The sequence below is a fragment of the Fukomys damarensis genome, unplaced genomic scaffold, assembly GCF_012274545.1.
Source record: "Fukomys damarensis isolate Sample0158 unplaced genomic scaffold, DMR_v1.0_HiC HiC_scaffold_36, whole genome shotgun sequence".
Lineage (NCBI taxonomy): Eukaryota > Metazoa > Chordata > Mammalia > Rodentia > Bathyergidae > Fukomys > Fukomys damarensis.
The window spans coordinates 21,765,977-21,789,713 of NW_022900948.1; the positions used below are offsets into that span (position 1 = coordinate 21,765,977).

Genomic DNA, 23,737 nt, shown 5'->3' on the forward strand with positions numbered 1-23,737 from the left:
TTTTTTTTTTTTTTTTTTTTTTAATGAAGCGTGTTGTTTCTTCAGTTCCTCTTTCATTGAGTGTTCATGTACAGGAAAGCTATTGATTTTTGTGTGTTGGCCTTGTATCCAGCTACTGTATTGAATTTGGTTATTAAGTCTAGAAGACTTGGTGGAGTTCTTGGAGCCTTCTAGAGTATCATGTCATCTGCAAATAATGACAGTTTGACTTTTTCATTTCCTATCTTTATTGCTTTTATTTCTTTCTCTCGTCTAATATCTGTAGCTAATGTTTCCAAAACTATATTGAACAGGAATGGTGATAGTGGACATCCTTGTCTTGTTCCTGATTTTAGTGAAGGATTTTAGTTTTTGACCATTTGTTTGATATTGGCTGTTACTTTCTCATAGATTGCTTTCATCACATTGAGATAGAGACCATCTATTCCAGTTTTCTGTAGGGTTTTTATCATGAATGTGTGTTGGATTTTGTCAAATGCTTTTTCTGTATCTATTGAGATGATCATAGGGTTTTTGTCCTTTGCTTTATTAATGTAGTGTATTACATTTATCATTTTACATATGTTGAATCATCCCGGTATACCTGGTATGAATTCCAGTTAGTCATCTTCTTGATAATCATTTATATTGTTTGCCAATATCTCATTGAGGGTTTTTGCATGTATGTTCATTAGGGAGATTGGCCTATAGTTCTCTTTCTTTGGTTTGGGTCTTTCTCTGCTTTGGGGATCAAGGTAATGCTTGCTTCCAGGAATGAATTTGGCAAATCTTCCTTTCAATTTCTTTGAAGGGTTTAAACAGTAGTGGCAATAGTTCCTCTAAATGTCTTGTAGAATTCAGCAGTGAACCCATAAGGGCCTGGGTTTTCTTAGTTGGTAAGTTTTTAATTATGTTTTCAGTTTCTTTGATATCGAGTCATTTAGAATTTTTAGGTCTTCTGTGTTCAATTTTGGAAATTCACACATATCTAGGAATCTGTCCATTGATTGTGTGTTTTACATCTATTGGCCTGTAGGTTCTCCTTTTTCTTTTTCTTTTGCATTTTCTTTTTCTTTTTCTTTTTCCTACTGGGGATCAAACTCAGGTCCTTGTGCTTGCAAGGCAGGTGGTGGAACCACTGAGCTAAATCCCTAGCCCAAGGTTCTCAAAGTAGGTATTGAATTGATGGTCCTCTGGATTTCTGCTGGGTCCATTGTAATTTCACCCTTTTGCTCCCTAATTGTATGTATTTTGGTCTTTTCTTTTTATTTTTTTTTTTTTAATAAGGTTGGCTAAGGGTTTGTCAAAAAAATATACCTATGTTTTTACTGTTGCTTATAATTACTGTGATCTATTCTTCATTATCTTTTGGTCAGGTTGTACTTTTGTTTGTTTTCGCTTTTCTTTGTTTTTTTCCAACCTAAATATGACTTGAACTGTGGTTATTTGTTTCTTTTTGTTTAGACATTTGTGTGAGTTTATGATCATTTGCTTTGTCTAAAAGAATGGAATCAAAGGGCTTTGGGGGATAGTCACAGAAGACTAAATCCCAAATGTAAGTAGCATTTTGGAGGATAAGTAGATTCAACCTTAAGAAGTAGGAGGGCAGTGAAAGAGAAAGCCATATGTTTTTAATTTGTCTCACAGGTCTGTTCCAAAAAAGGGTCTGTTTTCCAATTTGTTTTGACTTATGTGTTACAAACAAATGTTGTGACCTTCTGTTGCTATAGGTATGATCCACATGCCTTACATCTCTTTACAGTAGGAGAGGGAAGGAAAACCCAAACTTCCTTAATTTTACCTTTGATCTTTGTCCTTCCTGAGCAAATGTCATTTGGAGATCTGTCAGATTATCTTCCTGTTAACTACCTATAATTTTTTCTGCCATCTCACAGATCACCTTCTGGTACTCCCTCCTCCCATACAATTGATTCCATCCTCACTACATTGAATAATTTTGTTTCTAGCATGAATGCTGCATCCCTGGCAATTTTCCCTCTAGTGACAATCCTGTTTTCTGTGTGTAAATGCATTTGTTATTTTAATATGTAGCAAGTTAGATGACCTAATATTACATTGACCTCTTGCCTAGAAGTCTGTCAGACTTTTAGTAAAGTAAAAGTATTTACATACCTTTACTATATATTCTGTATTTTTTTGTTTTTTATTTGTTTTGTTTTAGGAATCAGTCAATAAAGCTCAAGAAGAAGTTACCAGGCAAAAAGAAGTGATAGTAGCCCATGACAGTGTAATTAAAACTAAATATGCAGAAATAGCAAAACATAAGGAGGAAAACAATGATTCTCAACTTAAAATTAAGGAGTTAGACCACAACATCAGCAAACATAAACGGGAAGCTGAAGATGCTGCTTCAAAGGCATGTTTGTGTTCATTTTATGCTTAATCAAATTTTTGTTTCTGGGCTGTTGGAAAATTCTAGAAAACTGCTCAATGAAGAAACTCAGTGTAAAGAACTATAGCTATGCTAAGTGCTTCTCAGTAATGCTTATTTTCAAGAGATGTTACAAATTTAATTTCAGATATCCCCATCTCTAAGATGTCTATACTTAATATTTAATGAACCTCCATGAGGTTAACTGTTTTATCTCCAAGCATAGGTAGAACTAATTATTTCTGTTTATATATATATATGGCCAACACTTAAAAAGGATGTAGTTGTCTTTTAGATTAAAGAAACCCTCAGGAAGCTGAGAATCAATACTATTAATTTTTGCAACTTTATTGCAAATCTGATTTTTTTTCCAAACAGTTATCATTTTGAACTTTTCCAATAGGTTGTTGTTGCTTTTAAAATTTCTTCTTTTCCTCTATCATTCATTGTATATATATATGGCCAACACTTAAAAAGGATGTAGTTGTCTTTTAGATTAAAGAAACCCTCAGGAAGCTGAGAATCAATACTATTAATTTTTGCAACTTTATTGCAAATCTGATTTTTTTTCCAAACAGTTATCATTTTGAACTTTTCCAATAGGTTGTTGTTGCTTTTAAAATTTCTTCTTTTCCTCTATCATTCATTGTCTTTCTGTAAGCACTTAAATCCATCACATACTTCCCTAAAAAATGTATTGCTTGGTTAAAAGCCTGTATCAGTGTGTTGTTCTTAATAATTCTTTCACCATATTTTCTTATGGGTGTGTTAATAGTTCAGTGCCTTTTTAATATTCAGAATCTTTTTTAGCATCTTGAAAACAAAAACACGTCTAAAGATCATCAAGAACATACCAAACAGTCTCCCCATCCTTTAAAAGAACTGTAGATGCCTCTGAGGTTCATTACTTGGTTTTTAAAAAACATTATTTATGACTACATCATAATCTCCCACATTTATTATCAATTTCTCAACATTATAGGAACTGGTGCTTGTGGAGTCTGAGATATTACCAACATTAGCAATATTACCAATATTAGCAATAACATTGCTAATAGGTTTTTGGTTATTGAATATCCTAGTATCAATGGTTACTAGGAATTTTATTTGCTCTTAAGGGGATAAAAGGAGAGATTTACAAATAATTCTGCTAAAAATTTATGTATTCTTTGAAAAATGTTTTTGTCTCTCTACTAGTATAAATACTGTACCTGGTATCTGGTACTTTACCAGGTATCTGCTACTATACTAGGCAGTGAGGATGTAAGGATAAGAAAAATATACACAGAGTGCTTTCATAGAGCTAACAGATCAGCAAGGAAGAGAAGACTGTAAACAGTAATTTCACTTAGAGGCCTGGTAGACCAAACCCATGGTATGAAAACTGGTTGACAAAACCTGGTTCTGCCAGTCAGAATGAATCTTACTTTGCAAGATTTTTTAAGTACTATGATTTGATGTTTTTAATCAATTGTATTATTTGAGGAAATATAATGCTGTGCCTTGTGAAAGATGATAGGAATGGAGATAGAGTTAACATTGAGGACAGTCTTTTTTTTGTCAGTTGTACTTTTGAGGAAATTATTAGGATTAGGCTTCCATTTTACCAAATCTCTGACGTCAGTATTGTTAAGGAATTTTAGCTTCTTACAAGTTTTTTGAAAATGTAGATTAAATTTGATGAAACAATAGACCAAACTTGGTAAAAGCCAAAGCAGCCTGACTTACATTTCATTTTAATGGATATATATTTTGCACATCCAGGTTCCACATTCCTAATGTGAAATTCCTAAAACCTAAATGCTTCAAAGCTTTGGAGTGCTGATATGACAGACACCACAATAGGAAAATTCCATACCTGATTTCACTTAACAGATCATAGTCAGATTGAAGACATATTAAAGATATGGATGAAATTACTTAAGCTTATATATATAAATAAGGTATGAGATATGATAAAAATACAGTATTTAAATAAAATTATTACAGTGATAGACACATTGCCATTAATCCCTTTCAGAATACTTCCCCTTCACTTCATACACATTTATCCCATTATTCTTTCCATTTTTGAAGCAGTCCTGAAAGTCTTCTTTCCTGAGTGTCTTTAGTTGTGCTGTTTGTCATGCCTGCCTGAACATCCTGAATCAATTTAAAATGTTTACTTTTTATGGTTTTTTGGTACTGGAGAAGGACTAAAGTTGCATGGTGCCAGATCTGGTGAATAAGGACACACTGTAATGTTTTTACAAGCCTGCCTTTTTGTTGATTGGCTCTTGGCAGCAGTGATCAGTTTTGTGTTTTTTTGGAGTTTTGTTTTATTTTGGTTTTTTGGTACCACGGATTGAACTGGGGACCTTGTGCTAATGAAGCAGCCAGTGGCACCACTGAGCTAAATATCCGGCCCCATCAGTGTATTTTTTATCACACCTCATAAAGACATTCACAAACAAGAAAGGGACTCCAGAACTATTTCAGAAAATGGCAGAGAACAACAGGATATTTTCACCAAAGGGGCTATTTTTGCCACTGGATTTTATGTTTAAACTTGTCTTCCTTCTCTAAGGCATCTCAGTATGTATATGTAGATATTTGAAGATTTGAAAAGCTACACAATACTTCTGGTCCTAAGCATTTTGGATAGGGGTATTTAAACTACTTAATGAGTTGGCTCCTTTTGACTACATTGGTAATAGGAAGGATCTTTTTCCTATTCATTCTCTTGTTTGTTAAGCCTTATTCTCCAATTAAAAGTAGTCATTCTTATTTTTTTTTTCCTCATTGAGTTTATTGGTACATTTTAGGTATAAAGTAGTCATTCTTGTTTTTGGTATTTTTCACCCAAATGTGTGACTTAAAATTTAATTAATTGAAATTAATTTAAGAAATTTGTTTAGAAACATTGATTTTATTTTTTTTACCCATCAAGTCCTTTTGTTTTCATATATGACTAGGTATCCAAAATGTTGAAAGACTATGATTGGATTAATGCAGAGAGACATCTCTTTGGCCAACCGAATAGTGCCTATGATTTCAAAACCAACAGTCCCAAGGAAGCCGGTCAGCGACTTCAGAAGTTGCAAGAAATGAAGGAGAAACTAGGAAGGAATGTCAATATGAGAGCTATGAATGTACTGACAGAAGCTGAAGAGCGAGTAAGTCAATTTCCAGTAAACATCTGGACTTATTCATGGTACCATTGATAGTACTTTGTGGCCATATAATGATTTCTAGATATCAAACTTTTGTTTAATGTCTGAGGTATTTCTTTTTCTCCTTTCTTTTTCTTTCCTTTTTTATTTTTTTCTTTTTTTGTATTACCAATTTTTTAAATAATCTGGTGTACTTTATTTACTTATTTAGGCAGTAATAGGGATGTGCAAAACTAGGGCCTTCTATTAAGCGACATCCCCAGACTTTTTTCTTAACTAGGGCCTTGCTAAGTTGCCCAAGTTGGACTCGAACTTGAGATTCTTTTGTTTCAACCTTCCAAAGTGATTGGGTTACAAGTGTGCACCACAATGCCCAGCTTGTACCTTGAATGACATTTTTATCGGCATTTGTGCTTTGCCATGAACACTTTCTACCCTTTGCTTATTCATCTACTTGTATTTTTCTTTTCTTTCTATTTGAAAATGATGAAGGTGCCTTGTTTTGCCATACTGACCTCAAACCTGTCCGCCTCCTGCATCAGCCTCTTGAATAGTACTCTTGACTTATTCTTGATGTAAATAAAAACACTTCTTGATCCTGTCTGTCCTCGGTTGTCATTTCTTTTACCTGCTTATAAAATAGAGTATGCCGCTATGTGCCTTCTCACTAACTGCGCCATAACTGCTGTTTCCCTTTCACTCTAAAGCAGGGTTTGCCAACCCCTAGCCCACAGATTAGTACGTCTATGGCCTGTTGGGAACTGGGCCACACAGCACGTGAGAAATGGCATGCAAGGAAAACTTATCTGTATTTACAATTACACCCCATTACTCGCATTACTGCCTGAGCTCCAACTTCTATCAGATGAGCAGTGGCAACAGATCTCACAGCAGTGTGAGCTCTACTGTGAAATTTGCATGGAAGGGATCTGTATTGCTCACTCCTTTGAATCACCCCAAAATGACCATCACCACAACCCCCCTCCATGGAAAAACTGGTCCCTGGTGCCAAAAAGGTTGGGGACCAGTGCTTTGGAGTATATTGAAACAACTGTCTAAATTATCAGTAAAAGTACTGTTCCATTCTTGTGGCAGCATCTTCTTGGTCTTAATGCTCTCAATTACTTGATAATGTCATCTATCTCACCTGTGCTGACAGAATTCTTAGAGTCTAGGAAGAGATTTTCAGTGTCATCCACTGATGAACTTTGGAAATCCTGCCACTAGAAAAACCATTAGGGGCAGCAGTTTGTACTTTGGGGCCCCATAACTAAAGGCAATCAGTGATTTTGTCTTAATGCCTCTCATACTTCAATTTTACAAAATTCTGTTTGAATTTGCATAGTAGGACTAATGAGAGCTCTGCAGAACTGTTAACACTCCTGAGCTCGGTTGCATTTAAGTAGTTTTCCTGTAATGGTTTTAAAAAAAAATTTACTGCTGGGCATGGTGGCACATGCCTGTAATCCCAGCACTCGGGAGGCTGAGGCAGGAGAATCACTGTGAATTCAAGACCAGCCTGGGTTACATAGTTCCAGGTCAGTCTCAACTACATAGTGAGACCCTGTCTCAAAAAACCAAAAATAAAACTTACTGGCATTATTATGTACAACTATAATGTTAAATAAAATAATTAGATGCAACATTATGAAACTTACTCACTTGTTTACTTTTATTAGATAATGATAACAAGGTCTTTTTTTTTTTACTTCATGGACTGTCTTTACCAGAAAAGAAGGCTTTTTGTTGATCAGATAACCCTTCTGCATAATGTTTTGTATTTTGTGTCTGTTCATGTAAGAAATGACAGATTTATGTAAGAAGATAAAAATGTAATGAAGCTTTTGTAGGTCTGGTCATAAAGGAGAGACCACCAGGAAGATAGCGGGACTAACTGGAATTATTTGAGAACGTAAGGTGCCTTCAAATGTATGAGGCTTTCAGGAGAAATGGATTAAGAAAAACTTTTTAAAGTTCTACTGCTGCTGATGCTAAAACTATCCACAAAGGAAGGCCACTCCAAAAAGAGAGTGTTTTAGCTGAAATTTAAGTCTCCAGTTATACAGATATAGAGAAAGAACATTTAGAGAAAAAAGAATAACGCAGGGGATATAAAACAGTGAATTCAAGGAGCTCAGTAGGGTCAAGAAGGATTCCAAGAAGGATTCTGATGTCATAAAATCAAATGAATAAAGGTCAACTTAGGATGTGTATATCATAGTGAAGAGTGGAAATTTTATTCATGTCACTAATGAAACTGACCTTAAGAGAGCTTTTGGAGCCATTTTTCCTTCAATGTATATGTGACATATTTTCCTTTTTGCCTTGCTTGACTGCAATAAAGATAAGAGATACTAGTGTAGTCAAACTAATTTGAGGTCTTTCCAATAAATTTGCATTTCTAGCATCACACCTTGATACACAACTGCTTTGAAGTTCTAGGGATTTGGTACTCAATGCATTTTGACATGAAAATTTTGTCCCAGTACCTGTCCATTGTTTTGAACTTAATGAGTAAGCTAGAATAATTCACCGATGTCAATTGCCTTGTAACTGGCTACCCTTACCGGCCAAAACAATTTGTTTGGTACTTGTCCTGCCTCCTGGAACCAGTTAACTTGTACCATAGTACTACTATAGTTTAATTTTACTCTATACATATTAGGTATATTCACTTTCCTTGTAATTTGCTTTATACTGTAACTTAATGTATTGTATGTTTTTGTTAAATAATGAAACTTCTTTATTTCTGACAGAATTTCAGGACATAGAGGAATTTTTATGCTTCTAAATAAAACATACTTTTTTATCTCACAGTATAATGACTTAATGAAGAAGAAGAGAATCGTAGAAAATGACAAATCCAAAATCCTTGCAACTATAGAAGACCTTGACCAAAAGAAAAACCAAGCCCTAAATATTGCTTGGCAAAAGGTATTTCAACCCCAAAATACTACCCCTTTAAATATGTAGGAAGTAAGGATGAATATTATATTATATAAGGATGAATATTATATTGAATTTATATTCAAAGAGAAATCTGATGAGGTGCACTGTAACATTTCAGAACATGTGTATTATGTATATGATCAGACCAGGGTAACTGGCATCAAAATCCTCTCTGTTGGCTATTTTGAAATAATCAACCAGAGATTCGCAACCAGAGATTCCTACTAAGCTATAGAACACCTGAATTTATTCCTACTGTCCACCTGCACCTCTGTACCCATTAACCCTGCTCTCTTCATCCTCCATGTCCACACCCTTCCCAGACTCTGGTGACAAGTATTCTCTGAATGTTTTAGCTTGAGCTTTCTAATAACAGTGAAGCTAAGCAGTATTTATCTTTTTATGCTTGATTTATTTAATCAATTAATAACCTTTAGTTCATATTGATAAAAATTACAGAATTCGCTTTATATAGCTAAATAATGTTTCATTTTGTGTGTGTGTGTTTGTGTGTGTGTGTGTGTGTGTGTGTGTGTACACCATATTTTCTTTATCCCTATATCTGTCAGTAGACACATAAATTAATTTCATGTCTTGGCTGTTGTGAATTGTGTTGCATTAACCACGTGAATGCTGGTATTTTTTTCATCAAATGGCTTTCATTTCTTTTGGATATATATCTAGTGTAGAATTAATGGTTCAGCAGTTCTGTTTCTAGGATTTGAGGAACTTCTGTACTGTCCGTAATGGCTGCAATGATTTGCATTTCCCCCCAACAGTGTGAGCGTTCTTCTTTCTCTGCATACTTACCAGCATCTCTTGTTTTTTGGCTATTTGATAATAATCTATCTGGGTTGATATTATACTTCACTGTAGTTGATTTCTATTTTTCTGATGATTAGTGATATTGAACAGTTTTTCTTATACTTCTTGGCCCTTTGTATCTAATATCTTTTGAGAAATCCTTAGGTCGTTTTTGCATTTTTTTAAATTAATTTGCTTTTGTCCTTTCAAGTTGCTTGAGGGCTTGTGTGTTTTGGATGTTTTCCTTGTCAGATGAATAGTCCACAGATATTTTCTCCCATTCTGTAAGTTGCCTCTTCACTCTGTTGTTTTCTGTGCTGTACACAAGCTATTTAGTTTGCTGCAACCAAATTTGTTATTTTTTGCTTTTGTTACCTGTATTTTTGAGGTCAGATCCATAAAAACACCTGCCCAGACCAATGTCCTAAGGCGTCCCCCGTTTTTTCCTAGTCGTGTCATAGGTTCAGGTAAGTTTTTAATCCATTTTGAGTTAACTTTTGTGTATGGTAAGAGGAGGGATCTAGTCTATAGTTTCTCCTGTTACATAAATACGTAGTTTTCCCAGAACCATTTGTTGAAGGGGCTGCCCTTTCTCCAATGTCTATTTTTGGTATCTTTGCTAAAAATCAGATTTAGATATGTGGGTTTATTTCTGGGGGCTATATTCTGTTTCAGTGGTTTATGTGTCTTTTTTTTAAAAGCATTCTGTTTTGATTATAGGTTTGTAATGGGTTTGAAAGTCAGATATTATAATACATCTGTTTGCTCTGTAGCATGGTTCAACTCAGATGTCTGTTGATTTTCTCTCTGGGTGATCTGTGGTCCTATGTTGAATGTGTATATATTTCTATTGTTATATCTTCTTGCTAAATTGATCCTCTTGTCAATATACAGTGGCCTTTGCTTTTTTTATAGTTTTTGATGTAAAGTCAACTTTCTCTGATACGAATATAGCTACTTTTGCTCATCCTTGGTTTCCATTTTCATTAAGCACCTTTAATCAACAGGTTATTCTAGTCTGTTTCTTTACCAATGCAGTGAATTTCTTATAGACAGCATGTATTTGGCTCTTGAATTTTTTAATCTAATCAGGATAGTCTGCATCTTTTGATTGGTAATTTAATCCATTTGTGTTCAACATTGTTATTAATTAGTCTGAATGTCCTCTTATAATTGTAATTTTATTCTACTTGGTTTTGTATATTTTTGTTACTTTCCATGTCTTTTATTATTTGTTTTATTTTGTGTTTTTTGTCACGCTAAGGATTCTTTTCTCATTCTCCTTTTCGTGTCTGTTTTTCTAAGGAGTTTTGTATTTGCATGTGTTTTCATAATAGTAGTTATCCTCTTTTTTTGTTCCTACTGTAGGACTCCCTTAAGTATTTCTTACAGCACTGGTGTGGTGGTGACAAATTCCTTCAGTTTCTTCTTATCTGGGAAATACTATTTCCCCTTCAATTTTGTAGGATAGCTTTTCTGATGATAGTATTCTTGGTTTATGAGGCTTTGAATTTAAATTTTCTGTTGTACATTTGATATTTTAACATAATGTTCTTTAGTGAAGGTCTTTGTTGAATCTAGGTGGTGTTCTTTGATTTTTCTGGAAATCAGGATAATCATGTTTTTGAAGATCTGGGAAGTTCTTAGCCATTGTTTTCTGAAGGAAAAAAAAGTTAACCTTACACCACCCTCTTTCTCCAAGCAGTACAGCAGTGTTGTGACCCTCAGCTTTCCAAACTGGGCTCATGGCTTCTCTCCAACAGCAAATTCTTCAGGTGTCTTTGGTACAGGTGGGGACCGTCCACTTACTTAAGAGTCTCCTACTTACTTAACTTTCCCAGCCAGTTCCCCTTTCGCAGATGGTATGGTAGATGGGTGCTTTGTTCCCTTGTTCTTAAGACTTTCGTGCGTCTCCAAGTTATGAAGCATCTCTGCCATATTCTTCCTTCAGTGTGGCACTCTGCTTCAGTTACGCCAGTAAAATTGCAGTTGTTTTTCTTTGTTTTATTTCTTTATTGTGCAAAGAAACATGAAGGCATCTATGTCAGCCATCTTGCTAATGTCACTCTCAATCTCTAGCAAGATTAACATAACTTTTTATCACTCAAATTGTTAATTGCATTTCAGAATTCAAAAATATTTCATTCTGTGGTTTCTTAGTAATATTTTACACAGATTAGATTACTATTAACTAACATTTAAGTACTCTGTTAATTATTTTACATTAATTATCTTAAAACAATTCTGTGACTTCCGTAGTTATTGTTATCTGTTTTTTACATGAGGAAACCTAAGCTGAGAAAGTAGCTATATGTATCATATAGCTAAAAGGTGGAAGAACTGGAATTCTCTTTTGCTATCTAGAACCAAAGTTAAAATTGACTTTTATTGCTAATTGTTTTCCCCCCTCTCTAAGAATTGGAAAGTAAATAAATTTAGTGTTCTTTTTATAGAACTTTTATTCAACAGAAGTGCCAGTTACAATTTTCAGTTTCATGTTAACTTTGGCAGGACTTCAACCTTCTTCACAGTTCTAACTCTCTGGCTTCATATAATGTCTCTCAGAATCATTCCTCAGTCTTTCATGTGGAAGTTTTGCCATTTCTACCACTATAAAAGCTCTCTATTCAAAGGATTCCAAATGAAGTTATTCTGCACTTTAGTACTTCAGCAAACTTGTGTTTTCAGTGACCCGGTTGGGTAGCTTGTTTCTTTTTCTCTGTTGAATTCTGCGGAAACCCTTATTTAAGTGATGGTAGCACAATTATTTTTAGTAACTTTGTTTTCCCTACTCTAAGATTTATTTTCAATGTTGTCACTCCTTATACTATGTGTCCTTTTTAAAAGGCACACAATGATTGATGGCTTTATTTTTGTACACCATGTAGGATTAATACTGTGGGAGGATTTGGCTCTGTCCCTATTACCATCCCATAATTCCCAGATTTACAATAAATTACAGTGTACTCTAAACTGATTCTGATCTTTTTCTCCATTTCTCCAGTTTATTCTAAAACAACATTTAGTGAGTCCTTGTACCAGTGTACTCTAATTTTCTTAATCCTTAGGATAACCTAAGGTACATACTTTTTTCATCAGCATTCTATACGTCTTTTTGATTTTAAGCATACTTTATTTACACAGCCCCAGGATATTGACGTATTACTTTTGGTTTTTTTCCTTAGCCTTAGCAGAGTTACAAAATTATATTTAATCAATGTATCAGTACAATGTGGATTGATACAAACATGCATAAATACATACGGTATTCTTAATATTTTTACTTCTTTGGAGTGATTTACACATGGCATCCATAGTTGTATTCAGGATTTAGTAGTATTCTACTCTCAGTTTGAGCTGCCTGCCTCCCATCTGGCCAAAAGATGAAAAGGAAATGAGCCTAGGATGTTTATATGCTGCCTTTGATCTTTCCCCAAAGGACAATTGTTCCTTTATCATTTTAAATAAACCTTTCCAAGTTATGGAACTCTATCAGGACCAAAAAAAATAAAAAAATAAAAATAACAACCAAAAAAGAATTTGATCCTGCTTCCACTGTGTAGGATATTACTCAGCAGGATAATAATTGCTCTTAAAATGTAGATTCTTTAGCAAGTCTTTATTCAGGATCACTGCTGTCTATAGATTTCTTGAGTATATTTACATTTGAATTTTCCATTCCTCCACTTGGTTATGGAGATTTCTGTTCAAATCTGGAAGTGTGTGTGTGTGCGCGCGCGCGCATGCGCCCACTCAGGTGAGATAATCTGGAAGTGTGTGTGTGTGCGCGCGCGCGCATGCGCCCACGCTCAGGTGAGAGGGCAGTGGTATCCACTTTCAGATATTCCTGCTGAACTCTTCATTTACTAGTCATGTCTTTCAAGACAGCCAAATTTTTAAAATATTGAGCAGATACGTATGTACAAAATTACTCTATTAGTACAAAGTAGGATTTTGTCCCTAAATTCCTGTGTAGTCTTATTCTACAGCAAAATAGGGGCAAGGACAGGCCAAGTAGCTTCCTTAGCCTTTTTGTCTTGGGATCCAATATTTCTGGTCCTCAATAATTAACCTCTTTCCTGATAAATAAGGAATATAGAAGTCTTTTAATACCTTGAACAGATCTGGCCGTTTGATGCATACTTGTTTTTCTTCTGAATCTCATTTTGGTCTACTTAGGGATTTAGCTTGTGGTCATAGGGCCATCTTACCCCATTAGCCAACAAAAAAACAAATTGTATCAGACAACACTTTGCCAAAAAGAGGTTTTCTCCTCCAGTGTGATATAATTGTTATTGTCTTGAGGATTCCTGCAGTATGTTCTACAAAAGCATCGAAACTATGGGATAGAAATAGAATTATAACATTTAGTTTCCCCTGGGAGTTACAGTAGGGCTCAACAATTTACTTTGAATAGGGCTGGAGAATAAGTAATTCTGACTTAGTAAGACTTGCAGTCCCTGTTTTGGCAGTAGCAGCCATAGAAACATTGTAAATAACTGGGCATGGCCAGATTTGTCACACAGGCTAAGTTTGCTAACCCTCAACTGGAAATAACAGATAATATAATCGTTGGACCTGCTTAGTTGCACATGTATTTACCAATAAGTGATTCTTTAAAACATTCCATTTTTTAATGTGATTTTTATACAGGTGAACAAAGATTTTGGGTCTATTTTTTCTACCCTTTTGCCTGGTGCCAATGCTATGCTTGCAGCACCTGAAGGGCAAACTGTTTTGGATGGTCTGGAGTTCAAAGTTGCCTTGGGAAATACCTGGAAAGAAAATTTAACTGAGCTTAGTGGTGGTCAGAGGTAAGTAGTTCTTTTGCAATAACATTCTTGTTATAATTCAATGCATTCCACTTGTTTCACTCTTGATTTGCTTAGCCAGTTTTTATGTACTAATTATGCAGCCTAATATATAAGTAAAAATTTAGTTGGAACATTTGATAAAATTTATGAAAAACAACTTTATCAACATTGGAAATAACTAAATAGTTCAGGCCTGTGATACCTGAAAAAGAAAGAACATGTTGATCCCTGTGTTTATGGCAGCTTTCTCTCTGATTTCAGTTTCTGGTCATCAGAAGCAGGAATGGCAACTCATAGAGCTTGCAGTATCACTAATTTACGGAGACAGCACATCGGTTAGAAATTTGGGAAACTACAGAACTATACCTTAGATTAGTTCTGTACTGTCTGAATCAGACTACTTTAGAAACTCCCTCAGACACTTAGGAAGACTTGAAGGAATCAGGCTGATCTGCATATTATTCTGTTTATCAGAACAAAGCCTAGCGTTGTGTTGTATCATATTCCGCTGCTGAGCTATATTCCTTGTCCATTTTAATTTTTATTTTGAGACAAGCTCTCCCCTAAGATGCTCAGTCTGGCCTTGATATTACAGTCTTCCTGCCTCAACCTTGTGAGCATCTGGGATTGCAGGTTTGTACCCAGTTGCCCAGTGATCTTTAAAGAAAGACAGCATAATTGAGACACTAAACTACGTAATAACCACAACATCTAATAAAAATTGCAAAACTAAAACCAGCATGCTAACATAGACAAAAATCAGAATAACTTTTCAGTAATCTCCCCACACACAGAAAAGAAATACCTCAGAATTAGAGAAATAGAAACTGTTAAGTAGAATTTATAAAAATAAAGATATTAGACACTATAAAAGAAAGATGCATAAACTTGAAGACATGTCAGTAGATTCTATTCAAGATAAATTAAAAAACAAAAAGTGGGAAAAGAATACAAGAATAAAATCAGTTTCAGAGTCCTGTGGGAAGCTACCTGACATGTATGTAATTGATATTCCAAAAAGAGAGGAAAAAGGACAAAATACTTTTAAGAATGAATGGCCCCAACGTGTCTAGATTTGATGAATTCTTTAAAGCTATATCCTTGAATTCTAGGATATACGTAAGCACACACAATACTACAGCAAGGCATATATAAAATTACCAGAAGCCAGTAATTCAAAGAAAAAAATTTAAAAGCAGCCAATGGAAAAGAAATATGTGCCAAGAACAGAGATGACTTTATACTTCTTACCTAAAACTACACAAACCTGGAATTTGAAACAAAGTATTGAAAGAAAAAAATATGTCAACTGAAAATTCTATATCTAATAGAAACATTCATTTTGAAGGCAGTAGACTTTTTCAGACAAATAGGAGGTGAAAAGGGACTTGCTCAGCACAAACCTGTATGTAGTCTCAGCTACTTGGGAGGCTGAGGGAGGAATATTTGTAAGTTCAGGACTACCCTGGGGCACTTGGTGACCTGTCTTAAAATAAAAAGGGCTGAGTATACAGCTTAATGTTAGAGTGGCATGCATGAGGCCTTGGTCCAATCTCCAGTATACATATGTAGATAAATAGCTGAAAGAATTTGATCTAATATTTGCTGGTCAGAGGTCATTTTTGGACAAAAGAAAAGTAATTTCAGTTGAAACTTCATCTGCATGAAGGTACAAAATGTTGGAAAAAGCACAAGTGTGAGTTTTGGGAAGTTTCTGAAATTTACAAAGTGATTAAAATCAACATACTAATGGAAAAATAAAAGGTCTTTTGGCCTAACTCCTTGTCTGCAGACAGCCAAATAAAACTTCTTGGGAAAAAATTGTGACTATTCACATAATTGACATTTGTTACTACTTTAGTGTTTGTTTTTAATTCTTCAAAATACACATTTCATGGTCCTTTGAATTATTTTCATGTGACTTGTAAAATCACCACGTTACTTCATGTTAGTAGAAAATATTGAAACCTGTTAATTTTTTTTACTCATTAAATTTATTGGTACATTTTAGGTATACATTATGATCTGATTCATCATTGGAAACCTGTAACTGTACATGATATATCTTGGTTCTTATTTTTTCCCCTTCCCCTTCCTCCCTGCAGCCTCTCCACCCCTCTCTGTTTACAAAAGCTTTCTTTCCATAGCCTCCTCCCTGTTCCCATTCCTCTTTCCCTTTCAACATTTTCTTCATAATTCACAGTATCTGTTATACATTTTGGTCTTCATTTACACTTTCAGTTTCTCCTACTAGTGAAACAATTCAGTATTTACACGTGTGTCTTACTTATTTCACTTAACAGTATGGTCTCAAAGTGTATCTATTTAACTATAAATATCTCTAGTTTTTCATTCTTTGTGGCTGAGTAGTACTCAGTTTTATAAAAGAACCACATCTTCTTTATCCAGTCACCAGTTCTAGCTGATGGGCATTTTGGCTGTTTCAAGATTTAGCTATTATAGTACCACTATAAACATGGGTGTACATATATCACTGTGGTATGATGCCTTTAATTCTTTTGAGAAAATACCTAGAAGGTGAGTAGCTAACTAAAATGAAACTTTGAGTTTTAGTTTTTTGAGAAATCTCCCCACTGATTTCCACAGTAGTTGCACCAGTATGCTCTCAACAGTACAGGAGGGCTCCCACAGCCCTGCCAGCATTTGTTATGGGTTGATCTCTTAATAATAGCCATTCTTTGTGGAGTGAGACAAAAATCTCAGCATTGTTTTTTGTCTTTTGCATCCCTTGAATGACCAGTGTGATGTTGAACATTTTTTCATATGTTGCTGTTTCTACTTTGAGAAATGTCTGTTCATTTTAGATGCTCGCTTTTGGATTAGGTCTTTAAATTTGGAGGGATCTGATTTTTTTTTTTAAGTTTTTAGTTTTTTTATGTATTCTAGATAGTAGATCTCAGTCTGAGAAACAGATGGTATAATTGTTTTAATATTTTGTGGGTTGTCTCTTCACTCTTCGTAGTTTTTTTCTTGCTGTGCAAAAGCTTTTTAATAAGATGAGAACCCAGTTATTGATTCATTGTGCTGGTCCCGGTGTGACTGAGGTTTTGTAAAAAGTCTTTTCCTAAGAAGTATCTTCAAGAATTCTACCTAACCTATCTTGTAGCGGGTTTATCTGTTTTGCTATTTAGATCTTTGATCCATTTCGATTTTATTATAGTGCATAGTGAAAGATACAGGTCTAATTTTAATCTTTGACCAAGTTGAAATCTGGTTTTTCCAGCTCCATTTATTAAAGAGGCTATCTTTCCTCCAATATGGGTGGTTTGGCTCCTTTTTCAAAGATGAGATGTCTGAGGATGTCTGCAGTTGTTTCTGTATCTTCTAATCTGTTCCATTGATCCTAGGATCTGATTTTTGGCAGTATCATGCTGTTTTTTTTTTTTTATCACCATAGCTTTGTAGTATAGTTGCAGGTGGGAATACCCCTGCCATTGCTTTGTTGACCAGAATTCTCTTTGCCATTCTAGGTCTCTTCTGGTTCCAAATTAATTTTAGGATTGTTTTTCTAATTCTGTGAGATAAGCTGTTAGAATTTTGATCAGAATTGTATTAAATCTATATAACACTTTTGGAAGTATGGCTATTTTAACTATATTGGTTCTTCTTACCCAAGAACAAGGGATGTCTTTCCACTTTCTTATATCCTCTTCTATCTCTTTTTTCAGAGTGCTGTAGCTTTCAAAGCAGAGATCTTTTACTTCATTCATTAGATTAATTCCTAGGTTTTGTTTTTGTTTTTTTAATGCTATTGTGAGAGGAGTTGCTTCACCAGTTCCTCTCTCAGTGAGTCTGTACAGGAAGGCTGTTGACTTTTTAGTGTTGACCTTGTATCCAGCTACTCTACTGAAATTGGTTAAGTCTTGTTAGAGTTTTGGGGGTCTACTATATATAAAGTATCATGTCATCTGCAAATAATGACAGTTAAACTTCTTCATTCCCTGTCCTTATTTCTGTCTCTTATCTAATTGCTCTGGCTAATGTTTCCATAACTATTGAACCAGAGTGGTGATAGTGGACATCCTTGTCTTCTTCCCGATTTTAACAGTTTCATTGTTTGCCCATTTAGAATGATGTTTGTTGTTCATTTTTCATAGATGGCTTCTATCAGGTTGAGATAAAAACCATCTATTCCAATTTTCTTTAGGGTTTTTATCTTAAATGGGTGTTGGACTTTGTCAAGAATGAGTTTGGGAGTATTGCTTCCTTTTCAATTTCAGTAGAATAACATTAGAGACCTGCTAATTTCCTTCTGAACTCCTGTTTCAAATTTTTGAGTAAAAATACATTTTACTCAACATTTTTGATGATTCATAAAATTTCTAAATATTTTAAGAATCTAAATTCTATAATGTAGGTCCCAGTATCTTTAACTTTTTTTTTGCCAGAATCCTAGAATGTTTTTAGATTGTTTAAAGTTCAGTGTTTTGACACAGAGAAAGCCAATAAAAATATTAATGTCTTAACCTAAGCTTCTCTTTATAGTGGTGAATATTAGTTTCATTATGCTTCAGTTTTCATTACACTATTTCATTAATTTCCTTTTCTTAGAAATCTTGGTTTTTCCTCTACTTCTGCACATACTTCCTCCCCCCACCCTCACCCATATTTTTGTTTTTTAATTAATACCCTATCAGAATACATTAAACATTGTAATCACTGTTCTATGTTGTAGTTCTGTATAGCATGGTATTTGAAGCAATAGAATAAGTATGTTGCAAATGTAATTTTTGCTCTGATGCTGGATAATATCTTGCATTGAAGCAGAGGCTTTTTATAAAATGTGTTGCTGTGAAAGAACATTAAAGAAGTATTATGAGTTGTCATACAAGATTAAATAGATTGTTCATACTAGGTTAATTTTGGTTATGATTGTTCATGCCAGATTAGAAATGCAGTTAAAAGGGAGGGTAAACTAGAAGAGAACTTAAAAATAGAGCTATAGAATTTGGAAATAGGTATAAAACTACAAATTTTATATAAAGATTATTTCAATTTCTGATGCTGTGAAGCATTGAATGTACTGGGCTATAATCTATAAAAGTTACCTAACAGCTGAAGCCAAAGTAAAAATATGTACTGTATAGTCTGTTCACAGTTGGAGATGAGCTTTGGTATTTTTGTAAAAAATGATAAAATGTATATGGGTTTTCTTCCACCAACCTTTCCTAGGTCTTTAGTGGCTTTGTCATTAATATTGTCCATGCTTCTCTTCAAACCTGCTCCAATTTATATCTTGGATGAGGTAGATGCAGCCTTGGATCTTTCTCATACCCAAAATATTGGACAGATGCTGCGAACTCATTTCACACATTCTCAGGTAAGAATATTAAAAACAAGTCAGTGGACTTTTCACCAGAGTTTTTCTAAACTATTTTTTACCAGTACTCAGTAAGATACTTAGATTAGTTTGGGGATGCAGCTAAGTGGTTGAAGAGTTGCCTAACCAGCACAATGCCCTGGGTTCATTGCCCAGCATAGCGAAAAAGAAAAAGACATATTGGATTGAAGAATACCAAAGTATTATTTATTTATGTAGGTACACTATGTTCAAATGGTTATAAAAGGAAAAAGCATTCTGTCTTCCTTAAAAATAAACAGCCAAAAAAAAACAGACATTAAAATTGTAGTGTGAGAGAGACTCCAATTTAGAATGATTTAATATAATTGTTTTCTCTGGCTAGTGGCCATAAGGCTACACAATCAAAGCAGTTTTTTTAGTGTTATATTTTCAGATAGCAGAAAATTATGTGTACTCCATGCGGGGACTTTCATTTCTCCTGGCTAAAGGTAGAGAAAAGCCTTTTGAAGCTAAGAACAGTTGGTTTACTCTTGCTGTTGAGACAGTCGGTATCAGATATGGCTTCATAAATTACGTGTTGTACAACTCCAGATCTGCACTCACCATAGTTATCATACATTGCATTTTCCTATTTCACATTTTTGGCAGATAACCTTAAAGTGGTATCTTAATTATATAAAGGTTCCATTTGGGCTAGGGATAATCATTGCTAATCTTATTTGGTATTGCTAGCATAAATAAAACTTTTTCACTTAGGCAATTAGAGTTAGTAGCAAAACAGTGAATGCCAACTACAGCATTCAACTGCCAAGAAATAGTGAACTTGGGTGACAAAATGCACAGGGTACAAGTAGGAGGCTTTAAAATCAAATATAGAAGCCAGGCATGGCGGCTCACACCTGTAATCCCAGCACTCGGGAGGCTGAGGCAGGAGGATCACTGTGAGTTCAAGACAAGCCTGAGCTACATAGTGAGTTCCAGGTCAGTCTCAACTACATAGTGAGACCCTGTCTCAAAAACACACACACACACACACACACACACACACACACACACACACAAACAAAAAAATCAAATATAGAAATCTATTTTGGTGGCTAATACTATAACTGAGTGCTACTCACATTTACATTTGTGCATTTTCTTGAGTACGATATTTAAATAAGTAATTATGACATCCAAAAAATTTATAGCCCAATAAGAAGAAGTGACTACTTCAATAATATTACAAAAATTTTTTCTCTGCTTCTTTTCTTTTTCCCTTAAGTTCATTGTGGTATCCCTAAAAGAAGGTATGTTCAACAATGCAAATGTTCTTTTCAAAACCAAGTTTGTGGATGGAGTTTCAACAGTGGCGAGATTTACTCAAAGTCAGAATGGAAAGATTCCAAAAGAAACAAAATCCAAAGCAAAAGGACCCAAATAAGCTTATGATGGAAGTTTAAAGTACAAACTTATTCCTGCACCTTAACCTTTTTTTTTAAACATACTCTTTGAAGAACACATATAATAATAATGTTATTCTGTTACCAAACTAGTATTTTCTCTTCCTTTGTACTATCTCTTGTAAATGAACAGATTGTTCTTTATTAATTAGTGCAACTGTGGTTGTAATTTCATATATATCAACAAATATTTTTCTTATACAAATCTTTTATGTATTAGGGAGCCTGATATACCTGGTTGGTGATAAGAAAAAATACAAAGAAAAAAATGAAATTAAAATATAGGATAAATGTAGCTGACAGCTTTTAGTTTAATTCTTATAGCAAGATTGTGTATTTTCTGTTGCTAATAAAATCAGTTAAGGAAGAATTATAAAGCAAGTAGCTGGATGAACAAAGGGAACACAAAGAAAACTAATATACATGTGCTGAGCTATTGGAAGTTAATCCCTTGACACAATGTCAGATTCTAAAATGGGGAAAGATCTTGAAAAGATTTCCCATTTTAATGTTGTTGGAATATCATGTTTCTATATGCATAATAATTGTCTGCAACCTTGATTTGTTTTGTGTTTTTAAAGCTTGAATATTTTATAGAGGTTTGGAGAGAAGCATGTTGTGTAATGATCTCTGGATTTATTTGAAGTCTCAATATTTTTAAAGCTTTTTGTCAGCCTCTTTATAATCTAATCAACCTGTCGGTGACTGAGAATGTAGGTTCCAGCAGACTAAATCACAGTTTTTCTTGAGTCTGATAAGCTTATAGATTGATCTGTTGACAAAGTAACTCAAAAGCTTGGTGATTATTATAATTATTTGTACATTCTTCTATCCATTTCAAAGGAGTGATTAGAACTCCATAGGTGGAACTATCAAACACCATAAGAATAGAATTTATCGCTTTTGTTTTCTCTAGATATATCTTTAAGTAGTGTCTATAACCTGAATACTAAAAGTTCTAATGTGATCTAATCTGATCTTGGATGTGTTAGTTTAGCCCCATCTTCCTTCCTGATAATTGACTCTTAGTTCCTACGTGTCATTATCGTCCTTTTTCTGATGCATGCTCATACTTCTTGGCTTTAGGATTGACATTTCTCAGTCTTCATTTGCCATACCTGTTACGTAATCCCCGAGTAATTGATATGGAACAGATTGGACTGGATTTAATCTAGAATTAGTTCTGTCCGCTGTGAGAGGGAAAAGAGATACAGCAATAAATGCTGAGTTGTAGGAATGCCAGTATCACAGATAGCAGACCTACAGTGTGTTTTGATTCCTTTCAAAAGTATTACAGATTGTTCACCAAAACAGTAGTATGCATCTACCTAATTACCCAATAAAGTATAACATACAAGTTTGATCACAGACTAATCAGTCCTGGCAGTTAATTTCAATATTTCTGATCAAGCAGTTAGACGATGATACTCACTATTTTAGCCAGCATTTTAAAAATAATTTTGAGCTTGATTATTTTGCCATGTATACTAATTTCCTTTTCTCTGCTGCAGATTTTCTCCTTGTATACTTTACTGAATTTTGTCTTTTATATAATCTTACTCTTTGATGAAAATTCTCAAACGTGTATTAAATTTTTGTGAGTAATACTGTTGTTATTCTTGGGAGGGAATATGGTAAGGGAAATAGGGAGATTTATTTTACAAATCAGTAAAAATATGAGTTAACTAACTTCAAGTGTTTTCTTCATTTATCAGATAGTGTTTTCATTTGTATGTATTTTCATATATAATCCTTATAATAACCCAGTGAGCTAAGTACTGTTATCAGCATTATACAATCAAGGAAATTGAATTGATTCTTGAATCAATTACAGAAGAAACTTGCTCATAATGGTAAGTTAATGAGTGGCTGAGTCAAAGTGGAAATCATTGCATTTGTTCTCCAGAACCAGTGAATGTTCAGGTTGAATATCCTTTACTCAAATGGTTGGCACAAATTGTTACAGAATTCACAATTCTTCAGATTTTGGTATATTTATATAAATTTTACTAGTTTTATCACCTCTAATTCCCAGATCCAAATACTGTAAAATCTGAAATAGTGCATCCTGATAGCTACTTAAAAAGTTTCAAATTTTAGATTTTCAGACTGGGGTCATTTAATCTGAACTACCTTGCTGACCATATGAACATTTATATTTATTGTATAAGGTAAATTTTATAAATAGCATTACATGAGCAGTATGTAAAAGATGTATATAATTTTTAAGAACCTCACATTTAAAGAAAATATTTTTGTTGTTTGGCATTTTAGATAAGCTAATAGAAAATACAAGCAAAAACTTGGAAAACCCTCTTCTGACATGGTAGAGTAGTACACAAATTATGAATAAAATAATAACTGTGAGATATCTGGACCTTGGGGGGTGATAAAAAAATGAAATTTGGAGAAAAGGACAAACACAAACTAGGTTTTAATATTTTGTACCTTTAACCTAATATATATAGTCATGATGCACCTATGGGAACAGCTAAAGCAAAAAATCTGCTTTCTTGACTGGTGAACTAAAAGATAGTCTGAGATAAGCACAGCTTCCAGAAAGTGCAGGAGAAATCTCAAAAGGGAGAGCAAACTGGTTCTTCAGATTTGTTATATTTGGTAGCCTAGCAAATTAACTGACCACTGAATTATGCAAAGACAGGATATGACAAAGATAAAGGTGAATACTAGTTAGTCAGTGATATTCTGACAAAATTCCAACATGAACTAAACCTGGTATCAGTTTGTATGCCCTTGACTATTTCAAAGTCAGAATGAAGAAATACGGAGGTTTGGGTGGAGACTCAGTCATGGAAGTAAAAATCTACAAAAGGAAAATGGCAGGGGAGTGATCCATCTGAACCCCTTGTGTTTGTTAA

The 23,737-nt window shown here is 34.3% G+C and overlaps 1 protein-coding gene across 1 annotated transcript in view; it reads left to right on the forward strand.

The window, feature by feature from the left end:
* Window positions 1-22,384, forward strand: part of Smc2 (structural maintenance of chromosomes 2) — a 54,049-nt gene extending 31,665 nt beyond the window's left edge. The window contains exons 20-25 of the mRNA XM_010614330.2: window positions 2,162-2,356; window positions 5,326-5,526; window positions 8,341-8,457; window positions 13,930-14,090; window positions 19,284-19,431; window positions 20,681-22,384. Coding sequence (XP_010612632.1) covers window positions 2,162-2,356; window positions 5,326-5,526; window positions 8,341-8,457; window positions 13,930-14,090; window positions 19,284-19,431; window positions 20,681-20,839 — 981 coding nt within the window. The 3' untranslated portion in view covers window positions 20,840-22,384. The remainder of the gene's footprint in view (window positions 1-2,161; window positions 2,357-5,325; window positions 5,527-8,340; window positions 8,458-13,929; window positions 14,091-19,283; window positions 19,432-20,680) is intronic.
* The last annotated feature ends 1,353 nt before the right edge of the window (window positions 22,385-23,737 follow it).